This window comes from Sorex fumeus, unplaced genomic scaffold (genome assembly GCF_029834395.1).
Source record: "Sorex fumeus unplaced genomic scaffold, SorFum_2.1 ptg000011l, whole genome shotgun sequence".
Lineage (NCBI taxonomy): Eukaryota > Metazoa > Chordata > Mammalia > Eulipotyphla > Soricidae > Sorex > Sorex fumeus.
Window position 1 is genome coordinate 1,003,971 of NW_026606068.1, and position 14,752 is coordinate 1,018,722.

A 14,752-nucleotide genomic window follows, 5' to 3' on the forward strand; every position below is an offset into this window, starting at 1 on the left:
ACAGAACCAGGTAAGTGGAACTTTGAGACTTTGGACTCCAGGCTCAACGGACCTGGGAACAGATATCCTCTGCCTGCTCCCACCAACCTCAACGGACCAAGAGATTAAAACCAGGAGCCCCACCCTACCCTGCCCAGTCTGCTTCCACCAACCACTGGCGACCCAAGGATTCCACACAGACGACCCAGCCTACCGGTAACAGATAAATACCTCACTGGAAAATCTCCACTACATCCACTACCTAGCGGCTGCCACGCTCCAGGACGCTTTTCAGACTGCGTGGCCGTAAAGCAGCTGCAAAACACATCATAAGACACTTAATACTCATCTTCCAGGATTGCCGCACCATATTTGATAGTGTTCAAATATGGTTTGAACCATGGGAACACCTGCAAGGGTGATTAGAGGCCACCCTAAAAGCCTCTATCCTTCTCAGAGAGCCTGCCAAGCTACCGAGTGTTTCCCACCCACACGGCAGAGCCTGGCAAGCTATCCGTGTTGTACTCGATATGTCAAAACCAGTAAATACAATGAGTCTCATTCCTCTGACCCTGAAAGAGCCACAAATACAGCAGAATTAAGAAGGATGAGGAAGGAGATGCTGATAAATTTCAGGACAAACTAGGCTGCCAAAACGAAGAAAGACATCGGATGCATTCATCGAGGACCTGATGGTACAAGTGCGGAAGATCAAGTCATCATTGATCTGACCAAGACAAGAAGGCATCAATCACATCATGCCATTTTCAACACTGGAGAAGAACTGTTCCTCGGAACATGCGACAAAAGAGGCGTCAGTGTTGTCAGTGTCCTTGTTAACATAAACTTGGCCATGAGCATTGATACATAGAATGCCTAACAACTCAAATTGGATGATTACACTTGAATAGATGTGGCTCATTGACAGCAGTTTCTATCTTCATTGTCTATGCACCAACATCAAATTATTATGAAGGAGAAACTGAGAAGTTCTACACGGAGCTGGAGAAGTTCTATAGAGAAGACCACACCTTCTACAAGATCATTGTGGGTGATTTTAATGCCAAGATAGGACCGAGAAAATCAGCCAAAGAACTCCACATCGCAACCCATGGTGTAGAATGGAAGAAACAGGGTGAAAGACTGTCTGAATTTATCATGTAGACCAAGACCATCCATGGTAACTCACAGTTCCAAAAGGCAGAATCTAAACATTGGACTTCGGAGTCTCCTGGTGGACGGTTCCACAACAAAATTGACCACAACATATTCAATCAACGGTTCTGCCTGACCGATGCTGCTGTTGTCCCAAAATTCCAAATGGGATCAGACCACTGTCTTCTTCATGCAAAATTCTACTTCACAGAGTGGGGAGAAAGGGTTGTAAAGTTTAAGAAGAGAACTCCCAGAACAACCACCAACTGGGAGCTCTTTGGCACTATTGCGGCAACATGGGAAGATGCTGTCATTGACAACATTGATGAGGAATACGATTGACTGGTTCAGCACCTCCATGATTGTGTGAGGAACGCCGAGAGAGAGATAGTCACAAAAAGACGCCTGTCTTCAAAAACTCTTGAGCTTATTCATTAACATGGCTTGGTGCATACCTCAGGCAACCACAAACGAACGTCCTTACTCACAAAGCAGTGCAGAGAAGTGATAAAGAAAGACCTCAAAGAGAGAAGAGCAACAGTGCTGGCAGATGTGGCAGAAGCCAGGAAAAGCATTCACAATGCCCACCAGTCCTTCACCAACTACAATACCAAGAAGATTGCCCTCCGACGTCCTGATAGATCTATCATATCTTCCAGAAGGGCAATGGAGAAGATTATCCATGACTTCTACTTGGATCTCTTTGATTGCCACGTCCACCTACTCACATATCAAATTCTGCAGGATGGATATGTCGTTCCCAACATTCTCCCTTCTGAAATCTGACACGCCATTTTGTTTTTTGTTTTTTTTTGTTTTTTTTCCCACTGTTATAATAACTTTAATTTATCTTGCATTTTACAGAAGTCTATGAAGGATTTTAAAAAAGCATCTCCTTACCCCATCATGTTTCTGACAGTTGTTAAAGTAGGCAATGAGTATGTCAACAGCTTGCGCATCAGCATCCGCCAAGGATTTCGGACCAACCAGCCATGTGCCAAAGACGTTGGCAGCTTTTCTATCTTGTTTTAATACAATGGTATATCCTTTCTGATGGTAAACCTGTCCAGCCAAATCTCCACAACACACTTTGAAAAATCAGTGGTGATTAGCAAATAAGTTAGCTTTGGCACGGAGCTGTGCTTGCTTGCCTGTGACAGCCTGGAAGCCGGTTTTGATGCTGGCAACAGAGCATCGAGAGTGACAAGTTTCACACTGTAAGAAGTAGAGTCGGGTGTCCTTTTGCAAGATTGTGTCTGGCGATCGGCATGTGTGACAGGTGACATATTCCTTGATATATCTTCTCAAAACATTTTCTATCTGTTTCTGCTGGAATCTTCCTTTGATTACAAGCTGGTTATTACCATCTATAGAACCACTTGTACCCAATTCAGCCAATAAAAATGCAAGAAGATGTTTGGGTTGACGATGTAATAGTTTACAGATATCTGTAAAGTTGACAAAAGAAGTTTTCTTGGTTCCTACTCGGACAACCTGTGGAGGTTTCATCACAAATTTTCTTTTCTCTCCAGCAACCATATCTGGGTTCTTTTCCCTCATGATGTTGAACACTCGATTCAGTAACTCCTCATACGTGTAGTCTCTTTCTGAGCCTGCCCAAGCTGGGCCTGTCTGGTTACTGAATGAGATACCATCATCTTTTTTGCTGTCTTCATCTTCTAAAGCTTCATCTTTCTCTAATATTTCATCCTCATCGGGGAACTTAACATTCTTCCTTTTCTTCTTTTTATTTCCAAGCATAATGTCAAGGTCATCCTCTGGTTCAGCAGTTTCTTGAACATCACTTTCAATCTTAAGATCCTTTACACCTTCTTCAGCTTCATCAATATCAAATATCTTTTTTGTTTTTTTCTTCTTTTTCTTCTGATTGAGGAAGTTCAAGTCATCTAGATCATCAGAAGCATCTTTTTTCCTACTGTCCTCTTCATCAGCTTCTACATCTTTGTCTTCGGCTGGCTCTCGTCCCACTTCTTTTGTTTCTGAGGGCTGACTTTCTTCTGTCTGCGCATCCCCTTCCTCATCTAACATAAAAGGCTTCTTCTTCTTCTTTTTCTTCTTGCTCATAGTAAGATCAAAAATAATCTCGTCCCCGGACATGGCTGCGGCTCGAGTGGGCACGGCATGAACGGGAAGTCAGACGGGTCAGCCTCAGGCCCCGACGGCAGCGCGGCTCCAGCCAACAGCTCTCCCACCGCCGCACCAGGGCTGACACGCCATTTTGTCGGTAAAGAAGCGAACAGCACCTGGCCCAGACAAGGTCAGATCCGAACACCTGAAGAATCTGCTGTTGGTATTCATCAATAAACTGGCTCAGCTCTTCACACACTACCTGTCTGAATGCAAGTTTTCATCCCAATGGAAAACCAGCAGGACTGTACTACTGTACAAGAAGGGGAACATCCACAACAATGGCAACTATCCCCCCATCTGCCTATTGTCTGTAACCTACAAGCTGTTCACTTGAGTCATCCTAAATAGGATTGGCAGAACACTAGATGAAGGACAACCATGCAAGCAAGCCGGGTTCGCAAAGGATTCAGCACGATTGATTATATCCACACGATAATCAAGCTCATTGAGGTTTCTCAGGAGTTCAAGATGCCTCTCTGTCTAAAGTTCATTGATTTAAAGAAAGCCTTTGATTCTGTTGAGACGGAAGCAGTCGTTGAAGCCTTACTATCCAAAGAGGGCGTTCAAGCTCAATACATCAGGATCCTACATGAGCTGTATTACAAATTCAGAACCAAGGATCTCATCATTCTACAAAGAAGTGATCATCCATGTCAAGAGAGGGGTTCAGCAGGGTGATACCATTTCACTAAAACTCTTCAGTGCCACCTTCGAGAACGTCATGCGACAACTGAAATGGGAAGGAATGGGAGTGAAGATAGACAGTCGGCAACTACACAACCTCTTCTTTGCTGATGACATCATTCTAATTACACCAAACATTAGCCAAGCAGCACAAATGCTGGCCGACTTTGACTGTGAGTGTGGAAAGGTCGGACTACAGCTGAATCTCACGAAGACAATGTTTATGAGAAACGGTCTTGTTCCTGACATTCCATTCGTTCTCAACAGACTGAACATCTCCAAATGCAACAGTTATGTGTACCGAGGTTGAGAAGCCAACATAACCATTGACCTGGCACCTGAGTTGCACAGGAGGAAGAGAGTGGCTTGGAATGCCTTCAAGAGTATAGAAGAAATAGCCAAGAGGACAAAGAACCTCTGGCTCCGGGCACATCTCTTCGATTCCACTGTTCTTCCTGCATTAACATATGACTCAGAGACCTGGGCCCTAGGAAAACAGGATGAGAACACTAATTGGGTCTCCAAAGAGGAATTGAAAGAGCCACACTTGGAGTATCATGCTTCACTCAAATGAGAGAAAGAATCCGGAGTACCGACCTCTGTCAAAGGTCAAGAATCATGGACACTGTCTCGTTTGCCAAGGCATCGAAAATCAGATGGGCTGGACACATAATGAGATTTGGAGACAACCACTGGACTAGAGTCGTTACCGACTGGATTCCACAGGATGTCAAAAGATCACGTGGCCCTCAACCTACGAGATGGTCAGATTTCTACGTCAAGAGCCTGAATGATTGGTTTGAGGCTCTTCTTGTTCCTAGAATGAGAAGACGCTATTGGGATAGCACTCAACAGGGATGAATGGAGACGTTACTGGCAGCTGCTTCATCAAATCGATGAGTAACGGGATGTCAAGTGATCAAGTGATCAAGAGGTTTAAAAGTTTTTGTACTTATAGTTAGTCCTCTGATCATTATTCAACTTTTTTTTCACATAACATGTGTTGGGGGGAGTGTTCAGATTCATTCTTTTACTTATGGATGTCCAGATTTTCCAGCACCATTTGTTAAAAATATTTACTTTTTTAATTGTTTTTGATACCTATATTTAAAATTGTTTGACAAAGGCTGATCTGTGTTTTATATTCTGCTCATTTAATCTTTGTCCTTAACTTTGTATCGCACTGTCTTGATTTCTATAGTTTCATAGTGAATTCTGAAGTGGGAGCATATAAATATTTCAGTTTTGTTCTTCATTTTAAAACCTATTTTGTGCATTCTTGATCTTTTGATTTTAACAAGGATTTTGTCAAATCTTTCATTTTTATAAAAGAAACTGGGGCTATGATATAGATTACAAAATACCTGCAGATAAATTTGAGTTGTACTGACATCTGAATAATGTTGTTAACACATAAAATGTTTATTATAGTGTGGAAGATCCTTTGATCCTGATTTCCTATTCCTACGGTCCAATGCAAGAGTTGCACTTATGGATTGGAGAGACAATTTTTCTCAGCATCTGGAAGAAGATGAAGATATAAATATAGATAAATCCAAGTTTAAGGAACTTGAGGAAAAGTAAGTTTTGAGATTTTTTTGGTGCCAATTTATTAAGCATCTAGTATGATTTATGTTATAAATTTTATGATCAATTGAGAACAATCATACCATAAAAGATTCGATTTTTAATTTTAATTTAATCATATTAATAAACACTAGTGTGATTTTGGATTGAAAATTATTTGATTCAAGTATGAATTTATTTAAATAACACTTGTCTAGCCATGTTCCGGCATGATTAGAACTTTACCTCTTATTAGAAATTCAATCTTGGGGGTATGGTGCCGCCATCAGGTCAATCTGTACCTGTGAGGCGAGTGTATCAGCAATAGACCAGCAATAGAGTGTATCAGCAATAGAGTGTATCAGCAATATGACCAGCAATAGAAAACAAATTGTCTACTGTTGCCTTTTTGGCAGATCTGAGTGTTGGGGTAAAATCCCAAAAAATAATGGTGGGTCTGGTGTTGAAATGTTGAATGTGATCAATGTATAGAGAGAGTGATTTGGAAATCATCTGCCCTGCAGGTAGGGGGAGGGTATGGGATGGGGGTACACTGGGGTTTTGGGGGGCAGATAATGGGCACTGGTGAAGGTATGGGTGTTTCATTGTATGACCAAGACTTTAACCCAAAAGCTTTATAACTGCTCTCACGGTGATTCAATAAATAAAATTATAAAAAACGGGAAAAAATTTAAAAAAAAAAGAAAGTCAATCTTGAACAGAGGTTCTCAAGATTTCTTGGTTCACAAAGTTTTTCGTGTCTTAATAACTTTTTTTATAGCACTCTGAAAGAAATATTTAATGATACTATTTATTAAGTGCTAGTTAAGCTCAAATGAAGTAAAGCACATGTATTTGTTCTACCACCTTAGCCTCTTTGGAGCATTGTGTGACATCTCAAACTTGGCAAACAATGAATACAACCATTTTGTCTACATTTAATTTTTGTGTTGTACTTACCTTGTCACAGAAACTACTGAAGATCTAGCTTTTTGGAATATTGAAAGGAATATTGTGGCTAAAGATTTTTCATACTTCATCATTGGGAGTCAGATCTCTGTTCTTTGTGGAAGCTTGCACACAAGTTATTTAACTTTATTGATATTCACTTTCCTCACCCAAAAAAGAGAAAATCTGCACTTATTATTTTTATAGTGCTTAATGAAATTCCTGGAACAATAATTAGTGTATATGTGGTCACTGTTATTTGAGGATCATTTTGGCCCACAAATCAATCGTAAGGGTTTGTTTAACTGTCAAAGATTTTATTTGTTTCCAAACCTGATGAATTTATAGTAGAATTGTGGTTGTACTTAAATAAAAATTTAAGTTGGTAGAAAGTATCAGAAATCACATTCTCGGGGGCAGAAGAGAGATAGTATGGCAAGTAAGGTGCTTTTCTTGCACATGGGTGGCTGACCCAGTTTTGATCCATGGAACCCCATATGGTTTCCTGAGCCAGTCTGGAGTGATACCTTAGCGTAGAACCAGGAGTAAGCTCTGAGAACTATCAGGTGTTGCCCCAAAACCAACCACAGAAGAAGAAGAGGAGGAGGAGTATGAGGACAGATGAGGATGAGAATGATGATGAGGAAGAAGAAGAAGGAGGAGGAGGAGGAGGAGGAGGAGGAGGAGGAGGAGGAGGAGGAGGAGGAGAGAAATAAAAGGAAGAAAAGAAAAGGAAAAGAAATAATGTTTTCAATGGGGGAAATTCTTACATTTAGATTTCAGTTTAATGTTTGTTATTTGTTAGAAAATGACTTGTCCTCTCTTTTTTTGTCTTTTAAATGGAGAAGATAGTACATGATAGTAGTATTAGGAATGCTATGGTGCAGTATTAGGAATAATTTCCCTTTTCTGTAAAAGATACATAAGTGTTTGTAACAGAAGTTACCGCCAATTTTGTTTAGATTTATTTTTACCATTGAGATTGAATCTTATCAGACATGATATTCTTTAGGGGTGATCTGGAGGAGCTCCTTTGGAGGGTATTTCCCTTATAATTACTAATAATTGAAACTCTTTCTATAAGGCTAAGAGAAGAAAGTACTGCATTTTATTCTTCAGACAGACTGTGGAATGATGGAATAATTATGCCTCAGAATTCCCGGAAGGGTATGTATCTTTTCTAGTTGTACAGTACAGAAATTTTGCTTGTAATGTGAGACAGTCATCAATTATTATTATCATTTGTTGTTTTTGTCAAAGGTTATATTATACTTTCCCTTAACTGTAACCAAGATAAGGTGTTGGAATAGAAGATGTGGACGCCTAAGAACTTGTTTAAAAATTAACTACAGGGTTTAGGGCTGGAGAAATAGCACAGCAGGGATGGCGTTTGCCTTGCATGCGGCCGACCCAGGTTCGATTCCCAGCATCCCATATGGTCCCCTGAGCACCGCCAGGAGTAATTCCTGAGTGCAGAGCCAGGAGTAACCCCTGTGTAATGCCGGTGTGAACCAAAAAGCAAAAGAACAACAACAACAACAAAAAACCCACAAAAACCAAAATTAACTTCAGGGTTTAATAGCCCCAGGAGGAGATATAACAATCTTCACATACTTTCCTCTAAGGAAACTTTTTGGAACCATTTTTATCAGATTAGTCATAACAAGCAATACAAAATAAATTAGGTCCTGCTTTGGGGGAAGGCTTGGGTGGTGGTGGTGGTAAAATTTGAAATAAAGGTAGTAGGAAGGTGTAATGGTGGTGGGATATGGAATGCAATAAATTATTGTGAACTTTATAAAAATAAAATAAAATTTAAAATTATAAAATAAAATAAATATTAGTTACAGGGGCTGGAGAGATAGCATGGAGTGAAGGTATTTGCCTTGCGTGCAGCTGATCTAGGCTTGATTCCATCCCTTCCCACAGTGACCTGAATAGCCTGTGGTATTGTGAGGCCAGAGTGGCACCACATCCTCAGGTCCTTGCATAGAGTAACCTTGGGGTTGGCTAAAAATCACAAGGAGTGGCCCTGGGTTGTACACTTGCACACGGATTGTACACTTCTCATGGAAAATGGATGGAAAGAAGGCAGGAAGTGATTGACAAGTGTAGAAAATGGCAGTTTAGGGATTTTATTAAATTTGGATATTTTATTAAATATAAAACTTCATAATCTTTTTTTTTGCATTTAAAAATAGATAAAAAGACCTTCTTAGTGGAATAGTGTTTGTCTAGAGACAAAAATAAATACAATGTTCTTTTATGTATGGACCACATATCCCATGAAACTCTTTTTTTTTTTATGTAAGAGTACTTCTGGAACTGTGAGTTACCATGGATGGTCCTGGTCGACATGATGAACTTAGACAGTCTCTCACCCTGTTCGTTCCATTCTAGGCCATGGGTTCCGATGTGAAGTTCTTCAGCTGATCTTCTCGGTCCTATCTTGGCATTAAAATCACCCACAATGATCTTGTAGAAGGTGTGGTCTTCTTTATAGAACTTCTCCAGCTCCATGTAGAACTTCTCGATTTCTCTTTCATCATAATGATATGTTGGTGCATAAACAACGAAGACAGAAACTGCAGGCAGTGAGCCACATCTATTCAAATGTAAATGTCCGATTCAGGTTGTTAGGCATTCGAATGAATCAATGCTCTTGGCCAAGTTTGTGTTGACAAGGACACCTACGCCTCCGACACCTCTTTTATCATTTGTTCCGAGGAACAATTCTTCTCCAGTGTCGAAAACGGCATGGTGAGATTCGTGCCTTCTTGTCTCGGTCAGACCAATGATGTCGTACTTGATCATTCGCGCTTGTACCATCAGGTCCTCGATGGATGTATCTGATGCTAGCGTACGTGCATTGAAAGTACAGATGATCATTTTTGTCTTCCTTCGTTGTGGCAGCCTAGTTCGGCCTTGAGATTTTGTCGGCCTCTCCTTTCTCATCCTTCTCAGTGCTGCCATGTCAGTGAAGCCTTCAGGGTCAGGTGAATGAGACCAGTTGTAGTTACTGGTTTTGGCATATCGAATATACAATGGATAGCTTGCCAGGCTCTTCTGTGCGGGCGGAATACTCTCGGTAGCTTGCCAGTCTTTCCGAGAGGGATAGAGGCTTTTGGGGCGACCTCTAATCATCCTTGTAGGTGTTACCATATTTGAACCCTATCAAATATGGTATGACAATTCCGGAAGATGGGTATTTAGTGTCTTATTATGTGTCGTGCGTCCTGGAGTGTGGCGATGGCTGGGTAGTGGAGGTAGTGTCGATAGTGGAAGTCTGCCAGTGGGGTATTTATCTGGGTAGGGTGGGTCTTCTGTGCCCAATACGATCCCTGGGTGGTTGATGGAAGCAGACAGGGCAGGGTAGGGTGGGGCTCCTGATTAGAATCCCTTTGTCACCTGTGGTTGGTGGGAGCAAGCAGAGAAACTCTGTCCCTGGGTCCGCCGAGCTGGAGTCCAAGGTCTCAGAGAGTTCCGCTTATCTTGTTCTGTAGGTCTTCAGTTGTGCGTGAGTCTCGGACCATCCATGGTAACTCACAGTTCCAGAAGGCAGAATCTAAACGTTGGACATGGGAGTCTCCCGGTGGACGATTCCACAACAAAATAGACCACATCATATTCAATCGACGGTTTTGCCTGACCGATGTCGCTGTTGTCCCAAAATCTCGAATGGGATTGGACCACCGTCTCCTTCATGCAAAATTCTACTTCACAGAGTGGGGAGAAAGGGCTGCAAAGTTCAAAAAGAGAACTCCCAGAATGACCACCAACTGGGAACTCTTTTGCACTATTGCGGCAACATGGGAAGATGCCATTGTTGACAACATTGATGAGGAATACGATCGACTGGTTCAGCACCTCCATGAATGTGCGAGGAACACCAAGAGAGAGATAGCCACAAAAAAACGCCTGTCTTCGAAAACTTTTGAGCTAATTCGCCAGCGTGGTTTGGCGCATGCCTCAGGCAACCGCAAGCTAACATCCAAGCTTGCAAAGCAGTGCAGAGATGCAATCAAGGAAGACCTCAAAGAGAAAAGAGCAGAAGTACTGGTAGATGTGGCAGAAGCTGGGAAAAGTATTCGTTACGCCTGCCTGTCCTTCGCCAACTATAAGACCAAGATGACTGCCCTCCAACGCCCTGATGGATCCATCACATCCTCCAGAACGGCAATGGAGAAGATTATCCATGACTTCTACTCAAATCTCTTTGATAGCCATGTCCACTTGCCGACTTACCAAATTCCAAAGGATGGATATGTCGTTCCCAACATTCTCCCTTCCGAAATCCGACACGCCATTTCTTCGGTAAAGAAACAGACAGCACCCGGCCCAGACAAGGTCAGACCTGAACACCTGAAGAACCTGCCATCAGTACTCATCAACACACTGGCTCGGCTCTTCACTCGCTACCTGTCTGAATGCAAGGTTCCGTCCCAATGGAAAACCAGCAGGACCGTACTACTGTTCAAGAAGGGAGACATCCATGACATTGGCAACTATCGCCCTATCTGCCTATTGTCTGTCATCTACAAGCTGTTCACTTGAGTCATCCTAAATAGGATTGGCAGAACACTAGATGAAGGACAACCATGCGAGCAAGCCGGGTTCTGCAAAGGATTCAGCACCATCGACCATATCCACACAATAACCAAACTCATTGAGGTTTCTCGGGAGTTCAAGATGCTGCTCTGTTTAATGTTCATTGATTTAAAGAAGGCCTTTGATTCTGTTGAGACGGAAGCGGTCATTGAAGCCCTAGCCAATCACGGCATTCAAGCCCAATACATCAAGATCCTCCATGAGCTGTATTGCAGATTCACTACCGGATCTCACCATTCTACAAAGAAGTGATCGTTGATGTCAAGAGAGAGGTGCGGCAGGGTGATACCATTTCATCGAAACTCTTCAGTGCCACCCTCGAGAACATCATGTGACGACTGGAATGGGAAGGAATGGGAGTGAAGATAGATGGTCGGCAACTACACCACCTCCGCTTTGCTGATGACATTGTTTTAATAACACCAAACATCAGCCAAGTGGCACAAATGCTGGCCGACTTTGACCGTGAATGTGGAAAGGTAGGACTACATCTGAATCTTACGAAGACAATGTTTATGAGAAACAGCCTTGTTCCTGATGCCCCTTTCGCTCTCAACGGAATGACCATCTCCGAATGCAACAGCTATGTGTACCTAGGTCGAGAAGTCAACATGACAAATGACCTGGCACCCGAGCTGCGCAGGAGGAAGAGAGCGGCTTGGAACACCTTCAAGAACGTCGAGGAAATAGCTAAGAGGACGAAGAACCTCCGGCTCCGGGCACATCTCTTTGATTCCACTGTTCTTCCTGCATTAACATATGCCTCAGAGACCTGAACCCTACGCAAACAAGATGAGAACACTATTCAGGTCTCCCAGAGAAGAATAGAAAGAGCTATGCCTGGAATATCATGTTTCACTCAAATGAGAGAAAGAATCCGGAGTTCTGACATCCGTCGACGATCAAGAATCAGGGACGCTGTCTCATTTGCGAAGGTGTCAAAAATCAGATGGGCTGGTCACGTAATGAGATTTAAAGACGACCGCTGAACTAGAGCTGTTACTGACTGGATTCCACGGGATGTCAAAAGACCGCGTGGCCGCCCACCTACCAGATGGTCAGACTTCTTCGTCAAGATCATGAACGATCGGTTTGAGGCTCTTCATGTTCCCAGAGCGAACAGATGCCATTGGGCTACACTAGCACGCGACAGGGACAAATGGAGACGTTACTGGCGCCCGCTCGAGCAAATCGACGACTAACGGGAAGTTAAGTGATTAAGTGATTAAGTGATGTAGGAGTACTGCTATTTATTCAGCCACTGATTAGCTGATTGAATTGGGTATGAACTTCACTTTACTTTTATTTTTTTCATTTTTTATAATTTTATTTATTGAATCACCGTGAGAGCAGTTACAAAGTTTTCAGGTTTAAGTCTAGGTCATACAATGAAACACCCGTATCTTCACTGGTGCCCATTCTCTACCACCAAAACCCCCAGTAAATCCCCATCCTACACCCCCCCCCCCACCTGTGGGGCAGATGATTTCCACATTACTCTCTCTCTATTTTGATTACATTGAATATTTTGACACCAACCCACCATTATTATTTGGGATTTTACCCCAACACTCAGATCTGCTGAAAAGGCAACAGTAGACAATTTGTTTTCTATTGCTGCTTATGAATTACATATGATGTCGCATGGCTGCAGTAGTGGCTGCGAGATTTTGAACTTCCGAAATTTTAACACTTAAATCTGGAGGGATTTCTGTCAAAACCTGCTGTATTCCGAGATTTGTTCCTGAGTCTCTTGGATCATGGCCATTAAGCAGCTTGATCAGGAGCCAGAAAGGCCATTTGTGGGTGGAAACTCGGGGTATCGTTCGGACGGGGAGGAAAGAGCTGGCTCCACCCGCATCCTGTGAGGCCCCATGTGTCTCATCACTGAGGGCCCAAACCTGACTGTCCAGTGGCCTCTGGAGGACGGTGGCCACCGGGCCACCAGGGGGAACAGGCAGAGGGACAGCACCCTTTCCCCCCTGAGGTGGCCCGGCGCCAGTAACCTACTGCAGAGACTAGACACACTTCTGCCAAAAGCCGTTGGGTTTCGAGATTTGTTTCTGAGTCTCTGGGACCATGTTTGTTAAGCAGTTTGATCAGGAACCAGAGAGGCCATGCCTCCAAGTATATAGCTGAGCCAGAGGTGGGTTTGTGGGTGTGTCTCCCACATACCTAATTTTTGGCCGTTTACTTTTTTGGTAAACTTCTCCCCAAGTTTTTGGAGTCTGGCCAAAGGCACAGCAGCAATTTGGGGGTATCTGGAAGTCTGAAGCTGCTATTAGGCTGCTGATGCACTCGCCTCACAGGTACAGATTGACCTGTTGGGATCACCATACTCCCAACCATGAAACTCTTTGGCAGTTTTCTTTCTTGATATACCTTGAAGTTGGAATTACTCATGAAAAATAAAGACTACATTAAAATCCATATGGGAGGGACCAGAGAGAGGGAGTGTAGGGGAAGGTGCTTGCCTTGCACATGGCCAATCTGGGTTCAATCTCTGGCATCCTATATGGTAACCCTGAGCTTCTTCAGAAGTGCTTCTTGAATGCAAAGCCAGGAGTAATCTCTGGGCATTGCCTGGTATGGCCCCAAAGCAAAATGAGAAAAATCTCACGGGAAGGGGGAAAAACAGGAAAAACCAGTACCCAAATCTTGATGGTGGTTATATGAACTCTGTGTATCTCTATATTTTCTGTTTTTCTGCGACTTTATATTTACATTGAAGAGTATGCTTTTGTGAATATGGATGCTTCAATGAGCTTATGCTTCACCTAAATAAAAAGATTAAGTGGCTGCATCAAGTCCCCTGGTTAATATGCTGTTTAAGGTACTTTTCGTAGTCAAATACCGTGCTGGTGATCTTGAACATAATTATTTGTAATTGCTTTTGAGCATAAAACATATATCAGGATTAACATACAGGATAATATTTTTAGTATCATGTTTAGCAAAATGTAACACAGAGGTGAAACAAAACATAAAATCAATTAAAATTTATTAATATCTGAATATTAAGTAGTTAATTTATCTCTTTCTTTGTTCAGGTGATTACACAATCCTTAAACATAATTAAACAGAGGAAAAAACAAAGTATAACTTCCTACTCTAACTCTGTGCTCCCATTTTAAGCAGAAATTATATTTGTATGTATATTCTGCTGTTTTACAAAAAATTAGTTACTATTATATGTATTTGCTTTGGTGTCACATAATATTTTAATAGATATTTTAATCTCTGAAGTGTTAACTTTTGAGAGCCCTAAATTGATTAGAGATAAATTCCCCACTGTAAAATCAGAAATCATAGTAATTTCCTATATTAAATGGGAATGTTGAAGTTCATAAAGCTTGAGAATCTTTGAGCACTTGTATAAAATATATTTATGCACAAAATTACTATAATTGCTTTTTAGATGATACTCACTGATTTGAGAAAAGTTGGGGTTGACATTTAGCAATTAAATTTTTTTGCCTTGATCCTGTAAATCAGGTACAGAGGGCTTTGGCTTTTAAATGTTAAAAAATAATTGAAGCATATTAGTACGTAAGATGTATTTTTATATTAAGAATAATTAACATTTTGATAAATTCATTTCAATTTTCTAAATGAAAATTTGTAGATTTCAGTTATAGTCTGTCTCACAGAGAAAGTATGC

The 14,752-nt window shown here is 41.8% G+C and overlaps 1 protein-coding gene across 1 annotated transcript; it reads right to left on the reverse strand.

The window, feature by feature from the left end:
- Positions 1-1,959: 1,959 nt before the first annotated feature.
- LOC130020256 (eukaryotic translation initiation factor 2 subunit 2-like) lies at positions 1,960-3,353 on the reverse strand. The gene has a single exon (XM_056110870.1). It carries the CDS (start codon positions 3,250-3,252, stop codon positions 2,233-2,235), a length of 1,020 nt encoding a protein of 339 aa, XP_055966845.1. The 5' UTR covers positions 3,253-3,353; the 3' UTR covers positions 1,960-2,232.
- Between the last annotated feature and the right edge of the window lie 11,399 nt (positions 3,354-14,752).

Coding starts and splice junctions, on each gene's coding strand:
- LOC130020256 (XM_056110870.1), bottom strand. CDS start 3,252: ATGTCCGGGGACGAGATTATTTTTGATCTTACTATGAGCAAGAAGAAA.